Raw genomic sequence first — 27,011 nt, 5'->3', positions numbered from 1 at the left:
GGGGGGTGACCGGTGGGGCAATCAGGGGGGAGCCTCTGCTGGCACCCACCTTGGCCAGACTGGCACCACCTGCCACCGCTGCTGGTCGCCTCCCTCTGTGGGGCAATCGGGGGGAGGGGGTACCCCCCGCTAGCACCTGCCTTGACTGGCCGGGGGCCTGCGGGCTAGGGGCAGCTCCTGCAATGAACGTCTGCCCCCTAGTGGTCACTGTGCATCATAGTGGCCGGTCGTTCTGCTGTTCGGTCAATTTGCATATTAGCTTTTATTATATAGGATGTTCCAGATAAAGGGCACAGATATCTAAACTGTTAAAAATGGATGTTACCACAGTTAGTCAATAGTTTATTAGACATTTCTGATAAGGTTTACATTTTGCAAAGTTAAATAATCTGCTGTGATTATTAGTTTCAGTAAATGCCCAGAGGGTAGTTTTAGTTCCAAAAAGATAATTAATGTTCAATTATGCTTGAGAATAATCATAGACGTTAGCAAAGAACTAGAATTAAGTGTTTAAAAGTATCACAAATAGGGACTATTTGAGATCTTGCTTCCGGCCATATGCAGTTTGACTCAAACTTATAAAAAAAATTTTTTTAATGTATCAGGAATGGATCCATATTTATTCAGTGTTATACTTGTTTTACTCTTCCCCCAATGACCAGTCTAATTTAACATTTTGCAAAGTTAAATAATCTGCTGTGATTATTAGTTTCAGTAAATGCCCAGAGGGTAGTTTTAGTTCCAAAAGATAATTAATGTTCAATTATGCTTGAGAATAATCATAGACATTTGCAAAGAACTAGAATTAAGTGTTTAAAAGTATCACGAATAGGGACTATTTGAGATCTTGCTTCCCGCCATATGCAGTTTGACTCAAACTTTTAAAAAAAATTTTTTAATGTATCAGGAATAGATCCATATTTATTCAGTGTTATACTTGTTTTACTTTTCCCCCAATGACCAGTCTAATTTATTAAAATTCAGAGCCTGCTTTTGCTAATCTAATTATCTTCCTTTTTTATAAAATAAAAATAGGGAGTTGACAATTTAAAATTTTTTATTCCTTTCCCTCCACAGCATCTTTTCATATCTTGGTAAAATTAAAATGACTCAGCAAAAGAATAAAATTTCAAGTGCATGACAATTTTTTTTTCTCTATTTTCCTCCCCCATCACCATTTATCCCTTCATACCCTCTTCCACCTTAACCCATCTCCTGCCCCTGGCAATCACCACACTGTTGTCCAGATCCATGAGTTCTTTCTCTGATTTTTCTTTTTTTACTCAATTCCTCCACCACCACCCTCTCAAAACCCCTCTATTAGAGCTGTTTATCTATTCTCTATGAGTCTGTCTCTATTTTGCTTGGTAGTTTAGTTTGTTCATTAAATTTTACATATGAGTGAAAAAAAATTCTACATATGAGTGAAGTAATATGGTACTTGTCTTTCTCTGACTGACTTATTTTACTGAGCATAATGTTCTCCAGGTCCATTTCTGCTGTTGCAAAGGGTTAAATTTTCTTCCTTTTTACAGCTGAGTAGTATTCCATTGTGTAAATGTACGATACCTGTTTACTCATTTACTGGTGGGCTCTTGGGTTGCTTCCAAGTCTTGGCTATTGTAAATAATGCTGCAGTGAACATAGGGGTGTAAATATTCTTTCAAATTAGTGTTCCGCGTTTCTTCAGCCAAGGTACATGCCCTTGACCCTATTGAACCTGGGACCCTTCAGTCCGCAGGCCGACGCTCTATCCACTGAGCCAAACTGGTCAGGGCCTGTTTTTAAGTTTTTGCGGCAACTCCATACTACTTTCAACAGTGGCTGCACCAATCTACATTCCCACCAACAGTGCACAAGGATTCCCTTCACATCCTTGCCAACACTTGTTTGTTGATTTATTGATGATAGCCATTCTGACAGGTGTGAGGTGATAATGATTAGTGACATTGAGTATCATTTTTAAAAATATATATTTATTGATTTCTGAGAGGGAGAGAGACATAGAAACATCAATGATGAGAAAGTATCATTGATAGGCTGCCTCCTGCATGCCCCCCGACTGGGGAGCAAGCCTGCAACCAGGGCATGTTCCCTTGACTGGAATCGAACATGGGACCCTTCATTCTGCAGGCCCACGCTCTGTCCACTGAGCCAAACCAGCTTGGGTACTTTGAGCATCTTTTCATGTCTGTTGACCATCTATATGTCCTCTGGAAAAGTGTCTATTCAGGTCTATTGCCCATTTTTTCATTGTTTTTTTGTTTGTTTTTCTTTTTGTTTTTTGGTGTTGAGTTTTATAAGTTCTTTATAAATTTTGGATATTAACCCCTTATGAGATGTATTGGTGAACATGCTCTCCCATTCCATGAATTGTCTCTTCATTTTGTTGATGGTTTTTTTTGCTGTGCAAAAACGTTTTAATTTCATGACAAATTTTTATGACTAGCAGTAGATATATCAGAAAGGTGAATATTAAAAATTATCCTCAATTTTTTCTTGTAAGGATTTTTTAAATTACAAAAATAATATAACTACATTATAGAAATTCCGCAGGATCACACTAAATCATCTGAGCCAAACCGGTTTCGGCATTTCCAACCATTTTTAAAAAATCTTTGCATTAGTATAACTTGTGATTCCTGTTAAAAACAGAATTCTACACTTTTAACAACTCAGATGGGTTGCACATTGAAGTTTGAGAACTGAGAACAAAAATAATTTTTAAGGGCCCCTGTCATTTATAATTATATAGTATTACTTTTAGTAGATAGATATAAGCAAGTTTTTGTATGCTTTTAAAACTATGTGTATGTATATAATGGACTTTAAATGGAGGCATTTTTGATTGGTTAATGTTAGACTTGAGAATCTGAGCAGCAGTCTCTGGTGTTTACCTATGCCGCCATCTTCTCAGTAATCAGTATCAAGAATTTTTTAAAATTTAAATCAAGCTTTGGTTTTCAAGTAGAGCCCTATAAGCATGTTTATATTTATTATAATATAGAGATGTAGTTTTTACTGAGATGCATAAATGAAATCATATACATGATGTAAAGCCTCTTTTTTCTTGTCTCTATTCCTCCACTGATAGAACTCTGCCCATCAACTACATTAACAACTTTGTGTATGTTCCTTATTTTCTCCATGCTCATAAAATCATATACAAACATACATGTATACAAATAAGATTATTTATTATTATTTTTAATCCTCACCCAAGGATATGTTTCCATTGATTTTAGAGAGGGAGAGATGAATATGTGTATGAGAGAGAAACATTGATCAGTTGCCTCCTGCACATGTCCAACCAGAGATGGAGCCTGCAACCTGGGCATGCACTCTGATCAGAAATGGAACCCGTGACACTTTGGTGCATGGGACAAAGCTCCATCCAACTGAGCCACACTGGCCAGTGCAAGATTTATTTTTTGAGCATTGTTTTACAAAAATGGAATGTATTATACACATTTTAATCTTTTTTTTATTCAATAAAATCTTGTGAAAATTCCCTCAAACTACCTGTTAACAGTCCTAATTTATTTCATATGGGTATATAATATTCCATTATATGAATGCACCACAATTGATTGAACTATTTTTCTTTTTTTTCTTTCTTTTTTTTAATACTTTTTATTGATTTCTTACAGAGAGGAAGGGAGAGGGATAGAGAGTTAGAAACATCGATGTCTTTGTTTTACTATGGTTGCAAATATCAAAAAATTTCTATATGTGACATGGCACCAAAGTTAGGATTTTTCAAAATGCTGACACGCCGAGCTCAAAAGGTTCGCCATCACTGGCCTAGGGCGAGGTATTAGAAACGGACCCATAGAAACACTTGGAAGTCCTGGACTTTCTACCCCAGAGGAATATGGACATCAGGCGGGCTGAGCCCTCCCTACTCTTGAGCAAAGACTTCTTTCTGGATCTTTGTCAGAGGACTATCAACAGCCTATTTCCTGTCTACACCTGCTACATAGCTGTCATGGTAGGGAAGGGATCAGTTACTATCCTAAGACTGCCAACACAGCGTCAGGGAATAGACAGAAAAAATAATTGCAGTTAATGATGCAGCAACTGTCAGGATAGGCCCCAACAAAAGAGCTGCTGAAGGGGAGAGACAATAACTTGAACAAAATAATATGAATGCAATGAGATTGAAAGGACAGTATTAAAATCTGGAGCCAAAAATCAACAAATACTTTCAAACGTAGATCAAAGAAAGGGTAAAAATAAGCAATTTTGAAGATAGAATAAGGAGGCATAATGTGTATAATAGGAGTTCTAAAGGAAAAAGGAACAGAAGGAAGAGAGACAATTTTAAAAAGAAGAAAATTCTCAAGCTGAAAAAGAGACTGTCAGAGTTCTCACCTGCAATATCTTAAGCCAGAAAACTGGGAAAATTGGGATATACTGCTGAGAGAGAAGGATCACAAGCCAAGATTTCTCTAACTAATCCAACTATTCCCTTAGGGTAAAACAAAGACTTGCTGATAAATCATAATTGAGCAACTAATCCTACCTACCATCTGATGAAAACACTTGGAAAAGAAAAGGAAATCTAATTATATTTAACCTTGGTCTTTGCCTGGAATAACTCCTCCCTTTATTCACCAGTGTAACGCATCATTCTTAATGTCTTAACTTTTTAGGAAATCTTGTGCAACTCCCCAAGTCTGAGTCTTGTGCTCCTCCTAAATGCACCCAGCACCCTGTACTTCCCCCATTTTGGCATTTATTCCCATAAAACCGTCAGCTCTATCAGAACATGGGCAGACTGTGCAGGTTGTGTTCACTGGTAGCCCCAGTGCCTGGAAAATAGTAGTTTGCCTGAGTGACTAAAATGTAGTCAAAATGAGCAAAAAAAAATTTCTGTTCTACTCTGCTTTGTATGTCTGTATTCATCTTGTTGACTATTTTACAAAATTTTAAATTCACAAAATTTCAACATAAATGAGTACAAGAAAATATTCATATAGGATGAATTTGTATAAGGCATATATTTATAACGCATATATCCATAATTGGGTTCAAACTTCTATTATTTATTTTAGAAAGGCAGGATTAACAGGAAAGTATAGAGATGAATTTGCAAGATTAGTTTTTTAAAAATGAGAGGTAGTGTTTTAATTCTTTAAGAAGAATGATGTTAATCTGATATTTTTCTGTTTCTCTTCAGATTAAAGCTAAAAATTATGACAAGGTTGAAAAGGTGAGTTCTGTTAAAGATACTTTGAATTTTATGCTGAAGCTTAACTGAGGACTTACCATATTAGGAAAATATAGTAAAGTGTTAACAATTATTAAATCTAGGTAGTGATTATATAGTTCATTGTACTTATTCAGCACTTCTGTATGTTTGATAGTGTTTATAATAAAAAATAAGAAGTAGGTAGGAGTTGTTTTTGCCATTTGTTTTGTTAAGAAGATAGATTCGTGAAAGGAGCTAAGTTTGTTTTGTAAAGTTCCATTTTACCCATGTACCTGTGAAATTTACCCATGGATTCTGATAATATTTTCTTGTATTTATAGTTATTTCAGAGATGCCTTATGAAGGTTTTGCACATTGATTTATGGAAGTGTTATCTTTCATATGTCCGAGAAACCAAGGGCAAACTACCAAGTTACAAGTAAGTTAAATCAGGGTCTTAAGAATGCAAGTGATCCCAGGCACACATCAGTCCCACAGTAACTCACCTTCTCTTAACGCCAGGGAAAGAGACAGGCTTGTTGTCAAACTTAATAAAGAGCATTTTATTACTTGTCATGGCACCACTTTTGGTAGGTGGTGATGCAGTGTGCTACTTAAGTATTCCAAGGCACGTTTGACAGTTCTGTTGTGTAGTTTCCCTGCTCTGACTCTCGCCCACCCATCTAACTTCACTGAATCTAAGTAATGGACCTTCCCAAATGTTAAAACACACATCTAAGTTTTATCTATAACTAGAATTCTATCTTCCTTTCCTCATTATCCTTTATTGTCTTATATTGAAGAGGAAGTTCTTTTACTCTAAATTTTACTTCAGAGCTAATAGGTCTTCATATGTCACTTACCTGCTTACACCAGATATTTCCACATTTTACTCTGCTATATATAAGATTAAGCAATTTAAAGGATATAAAAATAAATAAAACCTGGGCCTGATCATTGATAAGCTCACAAGCAGAAGGTAAAAGAAACAAATGACATTGGCAAGCTAACCAAAAGAAGCACTTTGTGTACTTGTAAGGATACCTTTACATTTTTGTTTATATATACAAAAAGTTCAAATGCTGTTCTGATACTGTGATCAGAAGTTATGATTGTGTTTTAGTTGTAGATACATTTTTAAAAATATATTTTTTTATTGATTTCAGAGAAGAGAGGGGGATAGAAGCATCAATGATGAGAGAGAATCATCCATTGGCTGCCTCCTGCATGCCCACACTGGGGATTGGGCCCATAACCTGGGCATGTGCTATGGACCAGAATCAAACCTGGGATCTTTCAGTCCACAGGCCAATGCTCTATCCACTGAGTCAAACTGGCTAGGATTAAAAAAAAAACTTTAAAAATAAATACATAGAATTTTTTTTAAAAAAAACATGTCTTTCACATTTATTTCAGAGAAAAAATGGCTCAAGCATATGATTTTGCACTGGATAAAATTGGGATGGAAATTATGTCTTATCAGGTAGAGTTAAAATATTTTTAATATATACACTATAAATTTGAAAATATCAAGAAAGATACTAACATTTTATTTTATTTCTTAGATTTGGGTGGATTACATCAATTTCTTAAAAGGCGTGTAAGTATTTTTATGGATGTTTTTCAGTGTGCACATTTGATTTAGGTATAATATGATTGATGGCATTTCTTACCCAACACCAGGGAAGCTGTTGGGTCTTATGCAGAAAATCAGCGAATAACAGCTGTCCGAAGGGTTTATCAACGAGGTTGTGTTAATCCAATGATCAACATTGAACAACTCTGGAGGGACTATAACAAGTATGAAGAGGTAAACTAGGCCAGAGTAGTTATTATAACCACACCATTTTAATTTTAATTTTAATGCATTGTGGGCCTGTGGATTCTAGCCTCTCTGATATTAGATACCCGCATATCAGTGCTGCGCATGTCTGTTTTTATGATGATTGTAATGAAAGAACCACTTCTGACGTTTTTGCAAGGTTTTGAGAAACTCATTATTTTTTAGAGACTATGGGAAAATCAAAATTCTAACAAAACCCATTTTTATTCATTGTTAAACTATACCCACACATTGATCCCTTATGAAATGGTACCTTTTTAGAATTGTTTTTCCAATAGTAGTGATCATTGCAATACACCTCTTTTACCTAGTTATAGGTATGATTGTTGGCTTGCATTTGTGAAATGTGGAGCTACCATCCACGATTTTTGGCTTATTGGCATATGCTTTAATCATCTGAGCTAATAAGTAAACATGCATGCCAAGTAAGCTTCATCATGAAAAGAAAGTTCCTCACATGTCCACTGTGATTTGGAAGAACTATGTAGAGTATTAAAATTGTTCCCTCATACATATGAACAGTAGCTCTCTTAACTTTTTGTTTTTGGGATTTTAAAAAGTATTGAAGACTACAAAGAACTTTTCATTTTAATATGGGTTTTATATATCATATTTTGCATATTAACATTAAAACTGAGAAATTTTAAGATACTTTTTAATCATTTAAATTTTACAATAATAAACTCCTTACATTTTAACATAAATAGTATTGTAACAAACTGTAATTTCCAAAACAAGAAAAAATTTAATAAGAAGATTGGCATTGTTTTGTATTTTTTTAAATTTCTTTAATATTGAGCTTAATAGAAAATAGCTAGATTATATCTGCTTCTAAATTCAATCTTTTATAATATTGAATGTCACATAGTCTCTGAAAAGCTCCACTGTATATTTGTAAGAGAGGCAAATGATGTCTCGTATTATATGAAAATTGTTTTGATCTTATGGACCTCACTGAAAGGGTCTTGGAAATCAGAGTTTCTTGGTCTACTCTTTGAGATCTGCTGGACATGAGCGATAATGTTTATGTCTACTTCTACCATTGCATTTCTTTTTCTTTCTTTTTTTCCTGCAGTAATTTTGCAAGTTATGCAGACTTAGAAAAGTACTTTTCAGGATTAATCCACAGCTATTCTGTCAGATGAATCTGCACATCATTCTTTATTATTAAAATTTTATATGAAATAGAATTTGTATCCTTTCCAAATCATTCCCTAACTTTAGAAATTCCTGATCTATGGAAATTTATTGCCAGTTTATATCAGACTTTAGCACATCTTCCTTGATCTCTGAAGCATATAATGTGATTGAACCTTTATTTTATTAACAAAAAAAATCTTTTGAAATAAGAAATTTAAAGTAATTTAGTACATGAATAAATTTAACTATATTGTGCTAATATGAAAGTATAGTTAATTTAAAACTAACATGTTTTCTTTTGTTTTTTTCTTAGGGTATCAATATTCATTTAGCTAAAAAAATGATTGAAGATCGGAGTAGAGATTACATGAATGCTAGGCGTGTAGCAAAGGTATGAAATTCTGTCAGGCCACTTATTTTAATGATTGTTATGAGTTTGTTTATACAAGGACTTTTCCTGTATGGTATTATTCTTAACATTTTCAATCATTAGAAATCTTAATGATGATTAGTTGCATTGTCTGAGCAGATGATATATTTGAAATGAAATACCTCTTTTTTTTAAAAATGATTCTTTATTATTAAAGTATTACATATGTCTCCTTCTTTCCCCCATTGACCTCTTCTAGCCTGCCACTGCAAATGAAATACCTCTTTACAGACATGTTAAAGGGCAAAAGAGAATAAGTTGAGTTTGGAAGAAAAATTTTAAATATAGAAACTGGTCGTAGAGACAAGGTTCCAACTCTAATTGATGAAGTTCTTATCCTTCCCTCCTATTTGCTCATGCATATCTGAATACTGTATTACTCTGTTGTCTAGTAACAGCTCTCAGAGACAGACTTTTGTCTTGTGAACATAGCTTTTCACTAATTGACACCGTGAGAAGTTAGGGAAAATAGCCTAGTGATACAAGTTTAAAGAGACACAGTTTCTCCAAAGATGGCAGTAATGATGCCCCCAGGTCATCAGTCATGTCTGTCCTGGAGAGTGACCTCCTAGATTAGCTCCACAGGCCAGGGGTGTTCTTTTCAGCCCGTCCTGATAACCTGTGCTTAGGGAGGTAACTTGCTGTAATCTTTCTCCCTGATTTTCAATATTTAGATTATATTAAAGTGGTATTTGGAAGAAATTGGCATTATAGCAAATTATTCCAAACTGATCAACATTTTGTATATCTGAGTTGTTCCTATGCTCACCACAGAATGCTAAATGCTTGTTGTCTAGGAATACGAGACAGTAATGAAAGGTTTGGACCGCAATGCTCCCTCAGTGCCTCCTCAGAATACTCCTCAAGAAGCTCAGCAGGTAGATATGTGGAAGAAATACATACAGTGGGAAAAGAGTAACCCTCTTCGTACAGAAGATCAGACCCTTATAACAAAAAGAGGTAATGAGATTAACCCTTCTGGGATTCCAGTTACATGCATGTTACACCACTTGATATTATCTCATAGGATACTGAGGTTTTGTTTTTTGTTTGATTTTTTAAAAAAATATATTTTTATTGATTTCAAAGAGGAAGGGAGAGGGAGAGATAGATAGAAACATCAATGATGAGAGGGAATCATTGATTGGCTGCCTCCTGCACGTTGGACCAAGCCCGCAAACCAGGCATGTGCCCTTGACTGGAATCGAACCTGGGACCCTTCGATTCACAGGCCAACGCTCTATCCACTGAACCAAACCGGCTAGGGCAAGGGACATAATGGAAAGTACAATGTGTTTACCCAGTCCATGAAACTTGATGGGACTCAATTCCAAACTTGGTCTCCAATACAGTGGGCAGCTTCAGCAATATCTATTCAGCTCTTTCAACCTTCCAGCTTTGCTTTCTACTTACTACATTTTATAATTGCTCTCTTAGTGTATTCTCTCTTAAGCATGTCCATTTGGGGTGTCAGCTAAAGATTTGAGGGCATGTTTGCCCAGATTTTCAGGCCCCACCTTCAATGGCTCTCTTTTGGGAAATTTCCTCCTTAATTTTCAGCTGTTTTCATAGCTCAGAATTACATCTTACTTATCTCAAGCCAGTAAGTCTTCAGCATTTGACTTGTGTCCTAGCTGTCCCAGAACTATACACACAAGGGTATGCCCTTGAGGGGAAAAGCCATATTAAATATGGATCTCCCCAGTGTAGCTCTGATTTTTTAAGGGCTCAGTCTTCTCTGGTTTCTGTTCTTTTGGTCATTCTCCAGTGCCTTTAAACAGTTGCTTTTGTATTTTTCAGTTTATGAATTTCATTTTCGGGAGAGTTGATCTGATACAAACTCCTCTGCCACTGCCAGAACCAGAATTTGGACCTTTAAAAAAATTTCTCAATCTTGCCTTGCTTTCCCACCTATAGGCCTTTGCAAATACTGGTTTTTGTTTTGTTTTAGTTTTTTGCCTACACCATTTCTGTGTCTACTCCTGACATTCCTGCACTCCACTTATTGTCTCATCTGACCAGCTTCTATCCCTTCTTCAGGTTTCGCTTTAGATGTCAGTTCCTTAGTGAAGCCTTTCTTGAGTCCCTAAACTATGTTAAGTCCTGCTGCTGTAAGTTTCAAGAGTACCCTGTACTTACCTAATCACAATACTTATTACATTTTGAGTATAGGAAGTCTTAGATTCACTGGTGTATTCATGGTGTTTTTTATATTCCTAGCATATAGTTGGTGTTCAATAAATATTAACTTAATAGATGATAGATGGGGCTTGGGAGGATGATGGTGCCAGAAATCACTAAAACGTTTTATTTCCAATTACCATACATTATTGACTGCATTGACGTAGCCTAATCATTTAATTATGATGCTTGTATTGATAGTTTCGTAAATAATATTTATCTTAATTGAATGTTGTGACTCTCTTTCCTTAGTTATGTTTGCCTATGAACAGTGTCTGCTTGTGCTGGGCCATCACCCTGATATTTGGTATGAAGCTGCCCAGTATCTTGAGCAGTCAAGTAAACTGCTAGCAGAGAAGGGGGTGAGTATTCCTTTTGGTCCCTTTTTGTCTTTCCATGGTTTTGGCATAGTAATAATTTGCTAAATATAGCACTGAGCCCTGGCCACTGCCTCTCAGTGATTAGAACATCAGCTCACACACTGGAGGGTCTTGGGTTCGATTCCTGGTCAAGGGCACATACCTGGGATGCAGGTTCGATCCCTGGCCTTGGTCAGAGTGCATGCAGGAGGCAACTGGCAACCAATTGATGTTTCACTCTCTCTCCCGCCCCTCCCTCCTTCTGCTCTCTCTAAAAGTCATTGGAAAAAATATCCTCAGGAGAGGACTAACAAAATTTTGGTAATAAAGAATAAGTGTTGAAAACTTTAATTTATGTCAATATGAATCTTAGGGACACTCTTATATAATTAGACTTCCTTAGAATTAAAACATAGTAGCTATTTTTCAAGGTATTACAGTGATAAATGATTGAGTATTTTATGATTCTTCTGTTAAAATAATGGGATGAGTCTTTGAAATATTTTTAAAATCCAGAAATGCATATGTGTCTATATGTGTGTGTGTAATTTTATTCTTCTCTTTCAGCTATATTAACATTATAGTGAGCTTTTCTTTTGTTTTTCCTCTTAGGATATGAATAATGCCAAACTATTTAGTGATGAAGCTGCTAATATATATGAAAGAGCCATAAGCACTTTATTAAAGAAGAATATGCTTCTGTATTTTGCATATGCAGATTATGAAGAGGTGAGTAAAAAAATACTTAGAACTTTCTTATAATTGGATTTTTTACTGCAGGACTGAATTTTTTTCTGGCTGCCTCTTTGCCTAAAATATTATTTTTGATAGACAAAGATGATACAAAATGAACATTTATTAGTCCTCAGCTCATTACATATTCATGCTCAAAGCAGGTGCCATTGTGGGGTGCGGCCTCTGGATTCCTCAGAGCTCTGATGTGCTTGTTTAGAGTATATATTCATATCCACTTCTTCTCTACCACCTTAGAGTCGCATGAAGTACGAGAAAGTTCACAGTATATATAATAGACTTTTGGCAATTGAGGATATTGACCCCACATTGGTGAGTACATTACAAATCTCTTTCCCATCTTTGCAGTCCGCTTTAACAAACAAAAATTTATGTACATACAACAAAATTCACTGTTTTTATTGTTTAGTTCTATGAATCTTGACCAATAACAGTGAATCATGGGACCATCATGATGATGAATTATGGGAATCATCATCCAGTGACATTTGTTCATCATAATTAAATATAAAACACTTCAGTGGCTCCCGAACATTCTCACGTGACCCAATTGTAGTCAACCCTTCTGTTTTCCCAATCTCTGGCAGTTACTGATCTGTTCTCTACTCAGTCTTCTTTTTTTTAATGCAGCAATATGGCATAGCTACTGTGGCACTTTCTCTAACACCTTCATTATGATCGTGGTTGGAGCCATTTATGCCACATAACTATAGCATAATAAATATTTATTTTTAAATAAATGGAGGCAGGAGAAACAAGCATCCTGAGAAGAGATTGGACAGAAACTCACTTTGACCTGAATACTGCTCTGTAATAATGGTTTTCCAAGTCCTGAGTTTTGTAAAAGTACCATGGGTGCGAGATCCAGAAAACGTAATGAGGATGAAGATTCACCAAAGAAGCTCTATTTCTTGGTCACCTGTGTACCTGTCACCACTTTCAAAAATCTGCAAATACTTAATGTCGATGAAAACTAACTGCTGATTGTTTACTAAAGTTATAAAACTGCCTCCTCCCCCACAAAAAGTGAAATTAAACATATATTTTAAGTGTGCTTGAATTATATAAAAACTTGAGTTTTCTAGGTGGTATTCATTAATGGAGTGTTTTCTAGTAGTTTCACTTTTATTTGTTAATAGGGAAATTAACAAATTCCTTAATTACTAATTTCACGATCTGGAATTACATAGTGGTAATAAGTGCACAATCTTGTAAAAAAAACCTCATTGAATTAATTACACACTTAAAGGGTGAATTTTGTGGTATGTGAATTATATCTCAATTTTTAAAAAATAATGTGCATGCATCTTTAATACCGGAACAAATTTGCTCATGGATTTAAATAGTGCAATGTCTATAATCTTACTTTCTGATTTCTTGGTTATTCAAGATTTCTTTCTTATACAGATAATATATTAATATTAAAATAACATAAGCCAGTTTCGAACACTACACGGATCACATTCTGCCTTATTTATAGAAAACAAATACTTGGTTTTACATAGGTATATATCCAGTATATGAAATTTGCAAGAAGAGCAGAAGGTATCAAATCTGGAAGAATGATATTTAAAAAAGCAAGAGAAGATACCAGAACCCGCCATCATGTCTACGTTACTGCAGCACTCATGGAGTATTACTGTAGTAAAGTAAGTACTGAAATAAAATATAACGATGAAATAATTTCCTTCATCTGAGAGATACTTAATTGAAAGAAAGGTAGTCCTAGTTCCTGCCATTAGGCTTTAATTACTCTTGTCATAAAGGAAGTCTTTTAAAAATATTTTTTTTTATTGATTTTAGACAGGAAGGGAGAGGAAGAGAGAGATAGAAACATCAATGATGAGAGAGAATCATTGATTGGCTGCTTACTCCACGCTCCCTACGGGGGATCAAGCCTGCAACCCAGGCATGTGCCCTTGACTAGAATCAAACCTGGGACCCTTCAGTCCGCAGGCTAACACTCTGTCCACTGAGTGAAACCAGCTAGGGCAGTGGTCAGCAAACTCATTAGTCAACAGAGCCAAATATCAACAGTACAACGATTGAAATGTCTTTTGAGAGCCAAATTTTTTAAACTTAAATTATATAGGTAGGTACATTGTTATTCACTTAATTAGGGTCCTCCTAAGCTGGCCTTTGCTAAAAACGTCCTCAGTCTGATTGAGGTACGTTTGCTGAGGTCGACTCCTTCCAACTCTCCCATCCACACTCATCTGTATATTTGTTTCGTCTATCTTTTGTCACCCGCGCTCGATTTGTGGACGTGACTAGCACTAACCACTGCACAATGAGACTGCTGACTGACTGGCTCACTCAACTCGTGCATGAATCGCATGCGCCTCCCCCCTGCGCTGCGTATACCGCGGCCCGCCTGCGCCGCATCTCCTGTTGAACAACCAACCGACACCCCCCACTTCTTCTAACGCCACTTCTTCAAAATAGACTCGCCCAGGCCGAAAACCGACTTCTGCACATGGGCCACGAAGTTTCAATCGCACTGTACGTGCGTGCCCGCACGTGGTATTTTGTGGAAGAGCCACACTCAAGGGGCCAAAGAGCCGCATGTGGCTCGCGAGCCGCGGTTTGCCAACCACTGAGCTAGGGCATAAAGGAAGTCTTAAGTGCATCTGTGCAATTACATGGAGCATCATCCCAAACCCTCACTGCCTGCTCATTTCTACCTTATTAAACTCCATATTTCTGAATCTAAACCCCCTTGAGTGGTTTTTAGCACAGTAATTTTTACTTAATATGGTATTAATTTTCATCTTATTGCTCTTTTTTAAAAATATATTTTTATTGATTTAGGAGAGGGAGAGTGATAGAAACATCAATGATGAGAATTATTGACCGGCTGCCTCCTGCAAACCCCCTACTGGGGATCGAGCACCCAACCTGGGCATGTGCCCTGACCGGGAATCGAACTGTGACCTCTTGATTCATAGGTTGATGCTCAACCACTGAGCCACACGGGCAGGGTTCCATTTTAATTCTTAATGTAACTTGTCACATTTAGGTACTGTAGTTTTAATATCCTTTTGAGTATTTTGTCTGACACTTCATGGAAATCAGTACTTTCCTCTCTTTATTTCTAGGACAAATCTGTTGCCTTTAAGATTTTTGAGCTGGGGCTAAAGAAGTATGGAGACATTCCAGAATATGTTCTGGCCTATATTGACTATCTTTCTCATCTCAATGGTAAGTAGATCTATAATGATTACATAATATTAAGTTATCAATGTTATTCTCTGAAATTATGTTGCTGGATTTTTTCCTTCTCAATGTATTATAATCATGTTATCACACCAGAATCAGGCACTTGATAGTCACTCAGGAAATATTTGTGGCCTGTCAACCAAGAATTTATATTTGAGAAATGGTAGGTGCCTTTTGACTCTGCAGAATAGTCTTCAATGCATCATCAGTAAATTCCCATCAATAGTAGGATAAAGCTGTATATTTAGAGTTGGAGACAGAGTTGTCCATGCTAATCTCTGATGATTATGGGTAAATTGTCTCTTGTGTGGGGAAAGGGGTAAGGGGTGATAGGACAGTACAGACAAAAAACTATAGCCAACAAAACTCAAAGGTGCCCAAGTAGTAAAGTAAAATGCTTCGAGGCTACTGGGGAACCAACTTCAAAACCAAACATTATGTTTATTTAGCATCTTTATTTTTATTTCCCTGTTCTATTATAATAATAATGGCCATCCATTGTTGAGTTCCTACCTTATACCAGGCACTAAGCTAGGGTATTCATATATACTGTACATGTATATCTCATTTAGTCCAGTTACCCACAGCCCAGGATAGGTTTTGACCAAAAAATGGTATCATAAAAATTGATTTAAGAAAGAAATATACAAGTATATGCCATGTGAATGATTATAGAATTAGATATCACAGGTATTGACCAATGATTTTAATCATAGTTTCAGGAAATATATAACATTCTGTATACCTAAATAGTAGAAAAGAATACAACTTATATATGATTTTGTATTTCAGCTTAGTGATTCTACACTCTGGAAAAGGACTTAACTTCAAAAAGTGAGACAGTGGAGCATTTAATTAAATTTTTTTTCTTGTATGAAATTAATGTTCCTCACTAATTTTTAACTATTTTGCTTGATTTTTTTTTTAGAATAGTTACTAGTATGTATAATATTTGCTATTCTAAAATTGAGGACGATATCTGATGTAGGCATTTTTGTCTTCCAGCCTCAGTGTTTTAGATAGTCTGCCATTCATTTATCCATCCACTCATCTATCCATCATTTATTTATTCAGTACCTTCTGGTTCCTAGGGCCTGGGAATAGCAAGGTGAATAGGACTCCATTCTTCCCCTCAGAGCATTCTCATGGGGGAATCATATGTATAAACATAATTGCATCATTATTTGGTCCTTAATTAAAGCATGAGTTCTGGGATTAGGTGTATGAATTTGTTTCGGGTTTCTCACCTGCAGAACAGTCATAGTAAATACCTTTCATATGATAAGTTGAGAGGATTATATGAAGTTTTGACTTTTATGTGGATGTAGTAAGCATGCTATATATAAATGTTAACTACTTAGGATATGGTGGCAATCATGAAAAAATGTGCTAAATTCTGTAATAGAGCCCTGGGTGAAGTACTTTGGAGGCATAGAGAGGAGAGTATAATTTAAGTTCTAGAGCTATGCTGTGCTATTATGGTAGCCATTAGACTACTGAGTTTTGAACACTTGCAGTGCAGCCAGGCCAAAATGAAATGTGGTGCAAGGGTAAAATATCAGATTTCAAAGAGTTAGTATGAAAACAAAAAAAAAGGTAAATAAAATATCTTAATTTTTCACATTGATAGCATGTTAAAATGATAATAATTTAGATATATTGGGTTAAATAAAATACATTAAAGTAAATCCCACCATTTTTACTCTTTATTTTTTTATTTTATTGATTTTCTGAGAGAGAGGAGAGGGAGAGATAGAAACATTGATAAGAGAAAAACATCCATGGGCTGCCTCCTGCATGCTTCCTACTGGGGATCGTGCCCATAACCCAGGCATGTGCCCTGAGCCAGCAACCTCTTGGTGCATGGGATGACACTCAGCCAACTAAGCCACACTGGTGGGATATTTTTACTCTTTTAAATGTGGCTAGCAAAAAATTTAAATTTTACATTTGGCTTGCATCATATTTCTGTTGGGCAATGCTTTCTAGAGGGTGTCATAACGAAGGGGACACAAGATGGGTCTGAAGGATAAGCTGTAGTTAGCCAGGTGAAGAGAGGAAATGTGTTATTCCAGGCAGAGAACAACATAACAAGCAGTGGAAGGTTCTATGGAATGGCAAAACGTGTGCCTAAAGCAAAGCGTGGAACACAGCAAGAAGAGTAAAATGCAAGATTTACTTGCCACTCTTTGAAGTACAGTAGAGCTCATGCTGCCCTGGCAGGCACCTGCCACCCTGGGCACGAGAAAGGGATGTGGGCAGGCTCCCCCCCGCCCCCATCCCCCCAACTGGCCCCAGGGAGCACAGTGCAAAGAGACAAACTTTTGGGAAGCTTGGGAGCCGGGGCCAGTGTGTGACTTTCTTTTCAAGTTGGGGCAAAAGAGAGAGAACTTAGAGTGGGGCATGTTCTCCTCATTCTTAATTCATTTTCCATTTGCATATTTGTCTACCAGTCTAGATGTTATTGTACCTATATAGGAATTTAAACCTAAATACAGAGTAGTCCTGGTGTTGCAAAATAAGAAACTCAACTATATCTCAATTTGAGTTTGCCATCCTCCCCACTCATTGTATTTAAAAATATCAACAGACTGACACTTCTAATGTCAGCAGATATGTAATTTTCATTATTTTTAAAGGCAAATGATGCCAAGCTCAGACCTGGTGATAGTTTTACATTACAACTGCAAGGCGGGCTGAACTACAGGTAAAAAGACCTGGTTTCAAGTTATAGCTCGGTTACTCAATAACAGTAAACCAGATCAACTACCTTAGTTTTGTGAACCTCAAGTTCCCTCATCTATAAAAATTGGTTGTGATAATAGTTAATGCATGTGCAAATATACTGCTGAATTGTGAAACTCAATTTTTTTAATATTTAAAAACTCTTTTATCCTAGAGGACAATAATACCCGAGTTTTGTTTGAACGCGTTTTAACATCTGGAAGCCTTCCTCCTGAAAAGTCAGGGTAAGCCATCATGAAAACTTGCTGGTCAGGTCCTAATGTGGCTTGAATACTTGAATTGTGATCTATGGAATGAACATTTGCTTGTTGAGTATAAATTTCAGGAGAAATTTCCCATCTCTCTTGAAGCTTAACTTACAAATGCCTACCTGCAATATTTTCATATCTGTTTAAGATAATTTTTTTAAAAATTTTTGTTTAGTTTTTAAAGATACATTTTTAGTGTTTGCATACTGATCAGAATTGTTTTGAGAGAAGGCTTAGCAATTTATTATTGACTATTTTAATATATTTTTCTAGTTTACTATATCCTTAGAAATTGATCTGAACAAATAAGAGAAGTGTTCCCTTGAGAGCAGAGATTCTTATAGATTGAAAGTTTGTTTGACACATTATATTCCTGATTTATGATTTTACCTCTATCAGTTTTACCAAACAGAGGAACAACATGAAGTGGTGATATAGTGGAAATAGTAAGGCTTGAAGTCTTGGGTTCAAATTCCAGCTTAGCTAACTACACCCTGGGCAGATCTCATAACCTTGCCAATCCTTACTTTCCCATCGAGTAACAATAATCTCTACCAGTGTCAGATTTTTGTGATAGTTTTATACCTGGTATGTAATAGGTATTCGGTATATTACTTTAGTACAGTGGCGCTTAATGACACTTAGAGTCTCAGAGAATTAATTTTGGCTGTTAGAATAGTAGTGAGGCATAAATTGATCCTCAGTGATCCATACTAATGGGAAAAATAGAGAGCTTTTATATTTTTATTCATAAAATTGAATGATGTATTCTATGTTGTAATTCATGCCACTCGACAAAAGGTGAAGCCACATTATTCAGGAGAAATTGGAAATCTATCCAGATTCTTTTTTTAGCTCTTCCACCTGGAGTTTACCTTTTCCAGGGTAAATATCTGTCTTATTGACCACAAAGAATAGGAAGGTATGCTAAATAAGTAAAAAATCACAACAGAGCTTAAATATAAAAGTATTTAGGGTGAAATATTATGATGTCTATAATTTACTTTCAAATACTTAAATAAAAACAAGATAAAGCAAATATGGGAAAATATTAGTAATGATTAAATCTAGGTAATTAGGTAATGATATATTTGTTGCACTATTCTATTTTTCTATAGTTTGGAAGTCTTTATAATAAAAAAGAGACATAATTTTTAAAAGGGAGGGGGAAGTATAAGGCTTTTTTTTAATAAATGGATTTCCTGCCCCAAACCCAGAACAATTAAGTATTGATTATATTTATTTTCTTACAGAGAAATCTGGGCCCGATTTCTAGCTTTTGAAAGTAATATTGGTGATCTAGCTAGTATACTCAAAGTGGAGAAAAGACGGTTTACAGCATTCAAGGAAGAGTATGAAGGCAAAGAAACAGCTTTACTGGTAGATAGATACAAGTTCATGGATTTATATCCTTGCTCTGCAAGTGAACTAAAAGCACTTGGTTATAAGGTATGTACTTAGGGTCAAGATGTGTGTAGTGTCCTTACTTTTCCGAAGTTTTAGAACACTTCATGGATAAACTTCACTCTAAATTCTGAAGTAGAAAATAATCTAGTTTTAGAATAGATTTGCAGAAAACAAGAAAAAAGTTCAGGGAATTTTCTTGGTTTTATGAAACACTGAATATCAAATGTACTGCCCTGGCCAGATGGCTTAGTTGGTTGGAGTGTCATCTTGTACACCAAAAGGTGGTGGGTTCGATTCCCAGTCAGGGCGCATTTGGGAGGCAACCCATCGATGTTTCTCTTTCTCTCTCTTCCTTTTTCTCTTTCTAAAAATCAGTAAACATATCCTCGGGTGAGGATTTTATAAAAAAAGTACTGAACAAAATGAAATTTAACAAATACAACAAAATGAAATTTAACAAATACTTTCATTCCCTGAAATTGTCAGTGCCCTAATGTCTGATGGGCAGATAGATGGAGGTGTTGGGAGGGAAGAAAAACAAAAGAAAATATGACTGTCATCTTAGGTATTATATTTTTTCCTCAATAGTTCTTAAAACTGAATGTATTTGGATAGATCTTAAACCAAATGTAGCTCCTGGTACATATTTGTAGGTATAATGAAGAAATGTTACAGTTTGTTAAATCAGTAAATTTCCTTGAGGGATCTATATCTTTGAAACATCAATCCTTCCACGGGGCCCTTGAGGAAATTAGCTTATCTAGGAATGGAACTCCTCTGTGTAGACCACTGAGTCATAAGAAAACAAATCTGGCTACCTGAACCTGTTCCGACCAGGAGGAAAAGTTAATGCTTACACGGCCCCAGAAAGAGCCCTTGCTGAGAAAACTGTTGTTGTATTATTTCTTGATTTTTCTTGGTCATGTTAGCAAAGACCAAGGTGGAAATTCAAAGGGAAGAGTCCTAGATTGGTCCCCTTAATCCAGCCAGCATTAGGGTATTCCTGACCATCATTCTCCATTTCCTCGCTGCCCTCTTTTGGCCTGGGTCTCACTGGTCTGCTGTCCAAACCAGGTTGAAATATTTGAGAAAAATTACTCATAATTAAACTTCAGACCTTTTTATTAATGGATGCTCCAGTTCTGTGCCAGTCCCAAGTTCCTTTTCTGAACTAAGGGGTTACTGCCCAGGGCTGAGCAGGTTCTCCTTCTAGTTTAACTATTTCTCAATTAAAAGCCAAAGATTACCACATGATCTCACTCATTTATGGATAATAAAGACCATTATAAACTGATGAACAAAAATAGATACAGAGGCAGAGCAGCATCGAACAGACTGTCAAACTACGGCGGGAAGGGTGGGGAGGGTGGGGGGGGGGCAGTAGGGGAGGGTAAGAGATCAACCGAAGTACTTGTATGCAGGCATATAAGCAAACCAATGGACACAAGACACTGTGGGGTAGGGGAGGCGGGGGGAATGTCAAGGGGGGAAAAAAAAAGGAGACATATGTAATACTCTTTGTAATACTTTAAGCAATAAAACAAAAAATTTTTTTTAAAAAAAAAGAAAAGCCAAAGATATTTTAAACTGTGTGACTTTATTAGAAAAAGTCTCAACTTTGCAAAGATGAAAATGGAAATTCTGAAAGTTAATGAAAATAAAGAGCTATCTCCAAGTAGAACGTCTTGAACATGAATTTTCCATCTTATATTTCTCTTTCTACTCTTTTATTTGGAAAGATTGATGTGTTTCTGTGTGTGTAGCATGTTAGAGAGGGAATGTGAGAAAAGAGTAATTCCCAGTGGGACTACTCATTTAGATTTGCCTCCAACTGCATGTGAGCAGAATTTGAGAAGGTGAAAGCTTGTATATCCCTTGATGGTGGCAAAAGAACTCTTGATTCCAGACAGATAGAGCGACACAGGTTGCCTGTAGCAGAGGCACTTCTCTGGGGTGGGGTATCTGCTAATAGGAGGCTTCTTTTAGAGAGTTGTTCTCGGCCCTGGTGGGGCACTGCCAGATACTAAAATGAAGACGGTGAGGGGTTTGAGGTCAGAGAGGCCTGTGCTCCTAATCCTCTCTACTTGGCTGTATGACCTTGGAAATACCACAGCCTCTTTGAGTTTTCAGTCACTTCACTAAAATGGAGATGTTACTATTTGCCTCATTAAAAAATAAATAAGGGGCCAGAATTATCTGACAAATAATGGCTGCTCAATAAGTGTTCCTTCTTCCTGTAATTGTATGTTGGGAATATTTTATTTCATTAACAAAATCTTCTTAATCTTAACTAGTGTAAGCAATGATAAACTTTATTTTAGCTTTCATGAAGCAGGACCTCACTTAATCTAGCTTCTTCATTTAAATGGATGTTGTTCAATTCCAGTGGAAGGGAGGTGTCAGAATTGCAGATTTTCTTCCAAATTACCCTAGTGTACTTGGTGCCCAGTCTTACGTATTTACCCACAAAAGATTGTGTCTATCTAACAAATGTCCTAAATGATTTTTCCCCACCCCTAAATGATTCTTAACAAGTTGGGTAAGGTTAAAAAACACCAAATCTTTAGAGCCTCTTAGCTTTCCTTGTTGAGTATTTACAATCTTTACCATCAGCAAGTTCTTGCTTATTCCTCTCCATTCTCTCTTTCTGTGGTTTTTACCCAATTATTCAGTGTATCCTCAAGATTGTAGAATTGCACAATTATACTCTATAAGTCCCTTTTTCAGGTTTAGGATTCTTCTGTTCTGCATTTTCAGGATGTCTCCCGTGCTAAGCTAGCAGCTATAATTCCAGACCCAGTTGTAGCTCCTTCTATAGTGCCTGTTCTGAAAGATGAAGTGGATAGAAAACCAGAATACCCTAAACCAGATACTCAGCAGATGATTCCATTTCAGCCACGACATTTAGCACGTAAGCCATAACTTTAGATCCAGTACTGATTTAAATCCAGAGGTGTGGGGGGGCAAGAAATGTGACCTTTCCATTGTAGGTTCACTATTAGACTAGGGTCACTATGACAGTGACTAGACTGTAATCTTTGAACTATTGTTAAGAATGTCTTTAAAACAAAAAACTCAATAACCCAGATTCCAGTGACCCATTTTGGCAGTGATACTTAGACAGCTTTCAGAAATGCTGCTACAGACAGATTATCTGTACAGCTGGAAACTTACTTCAGTCATGTTATTTGGTATTATTTATACTTACTAATGGACAGTAGTCCCTCTAGATCCTATTTGAACCAGCCCCTTATGATTAAATATGTTGTTGAATACCTAACTGACTTTAAACAGGATTGCTGAACAAATGACTTGTGAGGCTCAGAAATGGTCTTTGACAAATGGACTTTAGTTCAGACCCTGGGTTGTCTTATGCAGTCATCCAAGTTTACTCTTCTGCCATGGGGTCGAGACGGCTTTCACTATCTCACCCTCTTGAGTTTGTTCAAATGTGTAAAGCCCTGAACACAACTTTAAAATGTCCAGAAAAAAGCAACATAGACATAGAACATCTTTATGTACAAATTACTTATTTTAGCTCTTAAATGTACAGAATTCTTCCATCGTCTGATTCTTGCTTTTCTTTCTCTTATAGCTCCAGGTTTACACCCTGTACCCGGTGGAGTATTCCCAGTACCACCTGCAGCTGTGGTTTTAATGAAACTTCTCCCTCCTCCGATCTGTTTCCAGGTTAGTTCACAGTTTTCTTGATAGATACTTGCTCTGTGAGTTAGAGTAACTGCGTGCTTTTCCTCTTGTATTATGGGAAATATAAAGTAGTGCTTTTTTAACTTGTCAGATTTTGGGGATTAAAATTTGTGTCAACCTCACTAATCACCAGAGAAATGCAAATTAAAACCACAATGGGATATCACCACACACCTGTCAGAATGGCTATCATCAATGAATCAACAAACAAGTGTTGGTGAGAATGTGGAGAAAAGGGAACCCTTGTACATTGTTGGTAGAAATGCAGACTGATACAGCCATTGTGGAAAACAGTATGGAGGTTCCTCAAAAAATTAAAAATAGAACTACCGTGTGATCCAGCAATTTTACTTCTGGATATTTATCCAAAGAAATCCAAAACACTAATTTGAAAAGATATATGCATTCCTATGTTCACTGCAGCGTTATTTACAATAACCAAGATAAGGAAGCAACCTAAGTGTCCAGTTGGATAGTAAACAATTGTATAAAGATGTAGTACAGCCCTAACCGGTTTGGCTCAGTGGATAGAGCGTCGGCCTGCAGACTGAAGGGTCCCAGGTTCCATTCCAGTCAAGGGCATGTACCTAGGTTACGGGCACATCCCCAGTAGGGGGTGTGCAGGAGGCAGCTGATCGATGCTTCTCTCTCATTGATGTTTCTCTTTATCCCTCTCCCTTCCTCTCTGTGAAAAATCAATAAAATATTTTTTTTTTAAAAAGATGTAGTACATATATACAGTGCAATATCATTCGGTCATAAAAAAAAATGAAATAATACCCATTTGCAAGAACATGGATGGACCTAGAGGGTATTATGCTAAGTGAAAAAAGTCAGACAGAGAAAGATAAATAAGATATGATTTCACTTATTTGTGGAATCTAAAAAACAAAATAAATAAAATAAAATAGATTAATTGATACAGAGAATAAACTGATGGTCGCCAAATGGGAGGGGGGGTTGGAAGACTGGATGAAAAAGGTGAAGGGATTAAGAAGTTTAAGTTGGCCCTAGCTGGTTTGGCTCACTGGATGGAGCGTCGGCCTGTGGACTGAAGGGTCCCAGGTTCGATTCCAGTCAAGGGCATGTACCTTGGTTGCGGGCACATGCCCAGTGGGGGGTGTGCAGGAGGCAGCTGATCTGATCGATGCTTCTCTCTCATCGATGTTTCTCTCTATCCCTCTCCCTTGCTCTCTGTAAAAAATCAATAAAACATATATTTTAAAAAAAAGAAGTATAAGTTGGCAGTTATGAAATAGTCACATGAATATAAACTACAGCATAGGGAATATAGCCAATAATATTTTAACCATGGCCCTGGCCAGGTAGCTCAGTTGTTAGTGCGTCATCCCCGTGTGCCAAGGTTGCAGGTTTGATCCCTGGTCAGGGCACACAGAATGAATGCATAAATGGACCAACAAATCAATGTTTCTCTCTCTCTCTCTCAAATCAATCAATAAAACTTGTTTATAAAATCTGAGAATTAAAAAATATTATTTTTAACCATGTATGGTGCCTGGTGGGTACTAGATTTATCAGGGGATCACCTCATAAATTACATAAATGTCTAACCACAATGCTCTACACCTGAAACTAATATAATATTGAATGTCAACTGTAATTTTAAAAATATTTTTAATAAAAAGTTTAAGAATAAATAAAATTTATTTATATCAAAATAGGGTCCTTTTGTACAAGTGGATGAACTGATGGAAATTTTCCGAAGATGCAAGATACCCAACAGTAAGTCATGAAAACTCCACTTCTTAGAGTGGAATTCACATTGTTGTCTCCTATGCAGGAGAGATTGTTAATCTTTGCCACTTAAGTTTCCAAAACCAGCTAGCCATCTCATAGAAGTACAAAGAAACGGAGTGACCCTTGGCACAGAGACTTCTTCATATTCTAGTTTCACTAAGTAACAGGTCATAAAAGCTTATCTTTTCTATTCATGTGAACAGGCACTAGTAGACTTCGCCTATGAAAAGTTTTATTGAAGTTAGCAGCTTTTGTCTTTTCCCTTAATTATTGTTAGTAGTACTATACCATGCTTTGCTAATAGTAGGGTATGAAATTAACTATAAAGTAGCCAAAGTAGTACATACATACTCTTTCATAGCAGTGTGATCTTCAACATCTTCCAAAAGCCCTTTTTGTTTTATTTCAACAGCTGTTGAGGAAGCTGTGAGGCTCATTACTGGCGGAGCCCCAGAGCTCGCTGTGGAAGGCAATGGCCCGGTGGAAAGTAATGCAGTACTCATCAAGGCCGTCAAAAGGCCCCACGAGGATTCAGATGACGACGAGGAAAAGGGAGCTGTCGTCCCTCCTGTTCATGACATTTATAGAGCACGGCAGCAGAAGCGAATTCGGTGAAACGGGCTCAAAACCTGCCTCTAAAAGAAAACTTTTATCCAGGATTCCCATTTTGCCTCCTATGTCATATGTTTAAGAGACAATGCTTTGTTACAAGGTTCTTGGAAACAAAGTTGTATTGTCATTGGTGCCTCTATCATATGGTTCTTGAGAAAGAAAACCAACCAACCTGTGTGAATTTTACAATATGGAACTGAGAACAGTGCAAAATGGCAGAACCACATTTTGTTCCCTCTTCAAGGGTGTCTTGTATGTGCCACTTGAAGATTTTGTGAGTTTTCAATAGTTTTATTTTAAAACTGGATGGCTTATGATTGTAAAGCTTTTATCACATTTTTCTGAAAACAGTTGTTCTCAGTTTGCTTATGTAGAGTCCTGCCTTATTGTTTGTTTTATTTATGGCAGAATGTATGGAATCTGTTTTGTAGTTTAAAATTTTAAAACAATCCTTTAAAAAATAAAAGGATCTAAAAAAAAATAAGTCTTGTCTCCTTCTGCTGCTTTCATTCAGAATTTGTTTAAAATAGCTACTTATGTTATTTAGCCAATACCATCAACATCACAAGGAAGGGTCATACGTTATTTACTGTGTGTATACTGAACTGCATGTCCTCCCTAATCTTTTTTGGTACTAACTGAAAACATGAGGGATCCATTTTTTTAATATGTATTTTTATTGATTTCAGAGAGCAAGGGAGAGAGAGATAGAAACATCAGTGATGAGAGAGAATCATTGGTCAGCTGCCTTCTGCATACCCCCTACTGGGGATCAAGCCCACAACCTGGACATGTGCCCTTGACTGGAATTGAACAAGGGACCCTTCAGTCTGCAGGCCAATGCTCTAGCCACTGAGCCAAACCTGCTAGGGCCCTTAGTGATAAGAGATTCCAGGAAAAAAGTTGGCTCACTTACCTTCAAAGAGCAACAACAAAACAATTCAATGTGAATATTGTGCTTCTGAACTTTGCCTCCTTCACTCTTGGCTTTTGCCACTTGCGGAAGGAACTCCATCAGTGGAAGGAGGTGGGGGGGTGGCCATGAGAGTCTGTGAGGCATTACAATTTCAAACAAACTTAACTTTGTCAATTTAGGAACTCATGACGGAAAAAATAATACTGTAAGAGTTAATTCTTACAAAAGAAGGCAAAAGAATTCTTGAGATTTAGGAAGACTAACTACAGGAAGTGTATTTGGGGGTAAAGCTCCTCTCCTTCACCCTTGGAGAGGGAGGGAGAAAAGCCCCAATACTCTGGGCTGAGGTAGGCAAAGGAGTGCTGTCCCTGGGTGCTCGGGCTTGGAGCTACTATCATATAGCACAGCGGCCACAGAGCAACCTTAATCATAGGACCAATCCCAGAAGTGACCTCACTGAACACACTAGAAAAATTGAATTTTGATTTTTTTAGTTCT

The 27,011-nt window shown here is 36.7% G+C and overlaps 2 protein-coding genes across 6 annotated transcripts in view; one reads left to right on the top strand and one right to left on the bottom strand.

The window, feature by feature from the left end:
- CSTF3 (cleavage stimulation factor, 3' pre-RNA, subunit 3, 77kDa) overlaps positions 1-26,081 on the top strand; it is a 72,786-nt gene extending 46,705 nt beyond the window's left edge. For all 4 annotated transcript variants that reach the window (XM_014538154.1, XM_014538156.1, XM_014538157.1 and 1 more), the window contains 18 exons: positions 5,183-5,215; positions 5,536-5,633; positions 6,611-6,677; positions 6,760-6,794; positions 6,878-7,004; positions 8,491-8,568; positions 9,405-9,567; positions 11,041-11,150; positions 11,760-11,876; positions 12,138-12,212; positions 13,406-13,549; positions 14,999-15,101; positions 18,019-18,088; positions 19,366-19,561; positions 22,277-22,430; positions 23,115-23,209; positions 24,910-24,970; positions 25,398-26,081. In XM_014538154.1, the coding sequence (XP_014393640.1) occupies positions 5,183-5,215; positions 5,536-5,633; positions 6,611-6,677; positions 6,760-6,794; positions 6,878-7,004; positions 8,491-8,568; positions 9,405-9,567; positions 11,041-11,150; positions 11,760-11,876; positions 12,138-12,212; positions 13,406-13,549; positions 14,999-15,101; positions 18,019-18,088; positions 19,366-19,561; positions 22,277-22,430; positions 23,115-23,209; positions 24,910-24,970; positions 25,398-25,600 (1,929 nt within the window). In that variant the 3' untranslated portion in view covers positions 25,601-26,081. The remainder of the gene's footprint in view (positions 1-5,182; positions 5,216-5,535; positions 5,634-6,610; positions 6,678-6,759; positions 6,795-6,877; positions 7,005-8,490; positions 8,569-9,404; positions 9,568-11,040; positions 11,151-11,759; positions 11,877-12,137; positions 12,213-13,405; positions 13,550-14,998; positions 15,102-18,018; positions 18,089-19,365; positions 19,562-22,276; positions 22,431-23,114; positions 23,210-24,909; positions 24,971-25,397) is intronic.
- Positions 19,597-27,011, bottom strand: part of TCP11L1 (t-complex 11, testis-specific-like 1) — a 38,230-nt gene continuing 30,815 nt past the window's right edge. For both annotated transcript variants that reach the window (XM_014538158.1, XM_014538159.1), the window contains one exon: positions 19,597-19,646. In XM_014538158.1, the coding sequence (XP_014393644.1) occupies positions 19,612-19,646 (35 nt within the window). In that variant the 3' untranslated portion in view covers positions 19,597-19,611. The remainder of the gene's footprint in view (positions 19,647-27,011) is intronic.

This window comes from Myotis brandtii, unplaced genomic scaffold (assembly GCF_000412655.1).
Source record: "Myotis brandtii unplaced genomic scaffold, ASM41265v1 scaffold187, whole genome shotgun sequence".
Classification (NCBI taxonomy): domain Eukaryota; kingdom Metazoa; phylum Chordata; class Mammalia; order Chiroptera; family Vespertilionidae; genus Myotis; species Myotis brandtii.
This window is presented reverse-complemented; position numbering and strand designations above follow the sequence as displayed.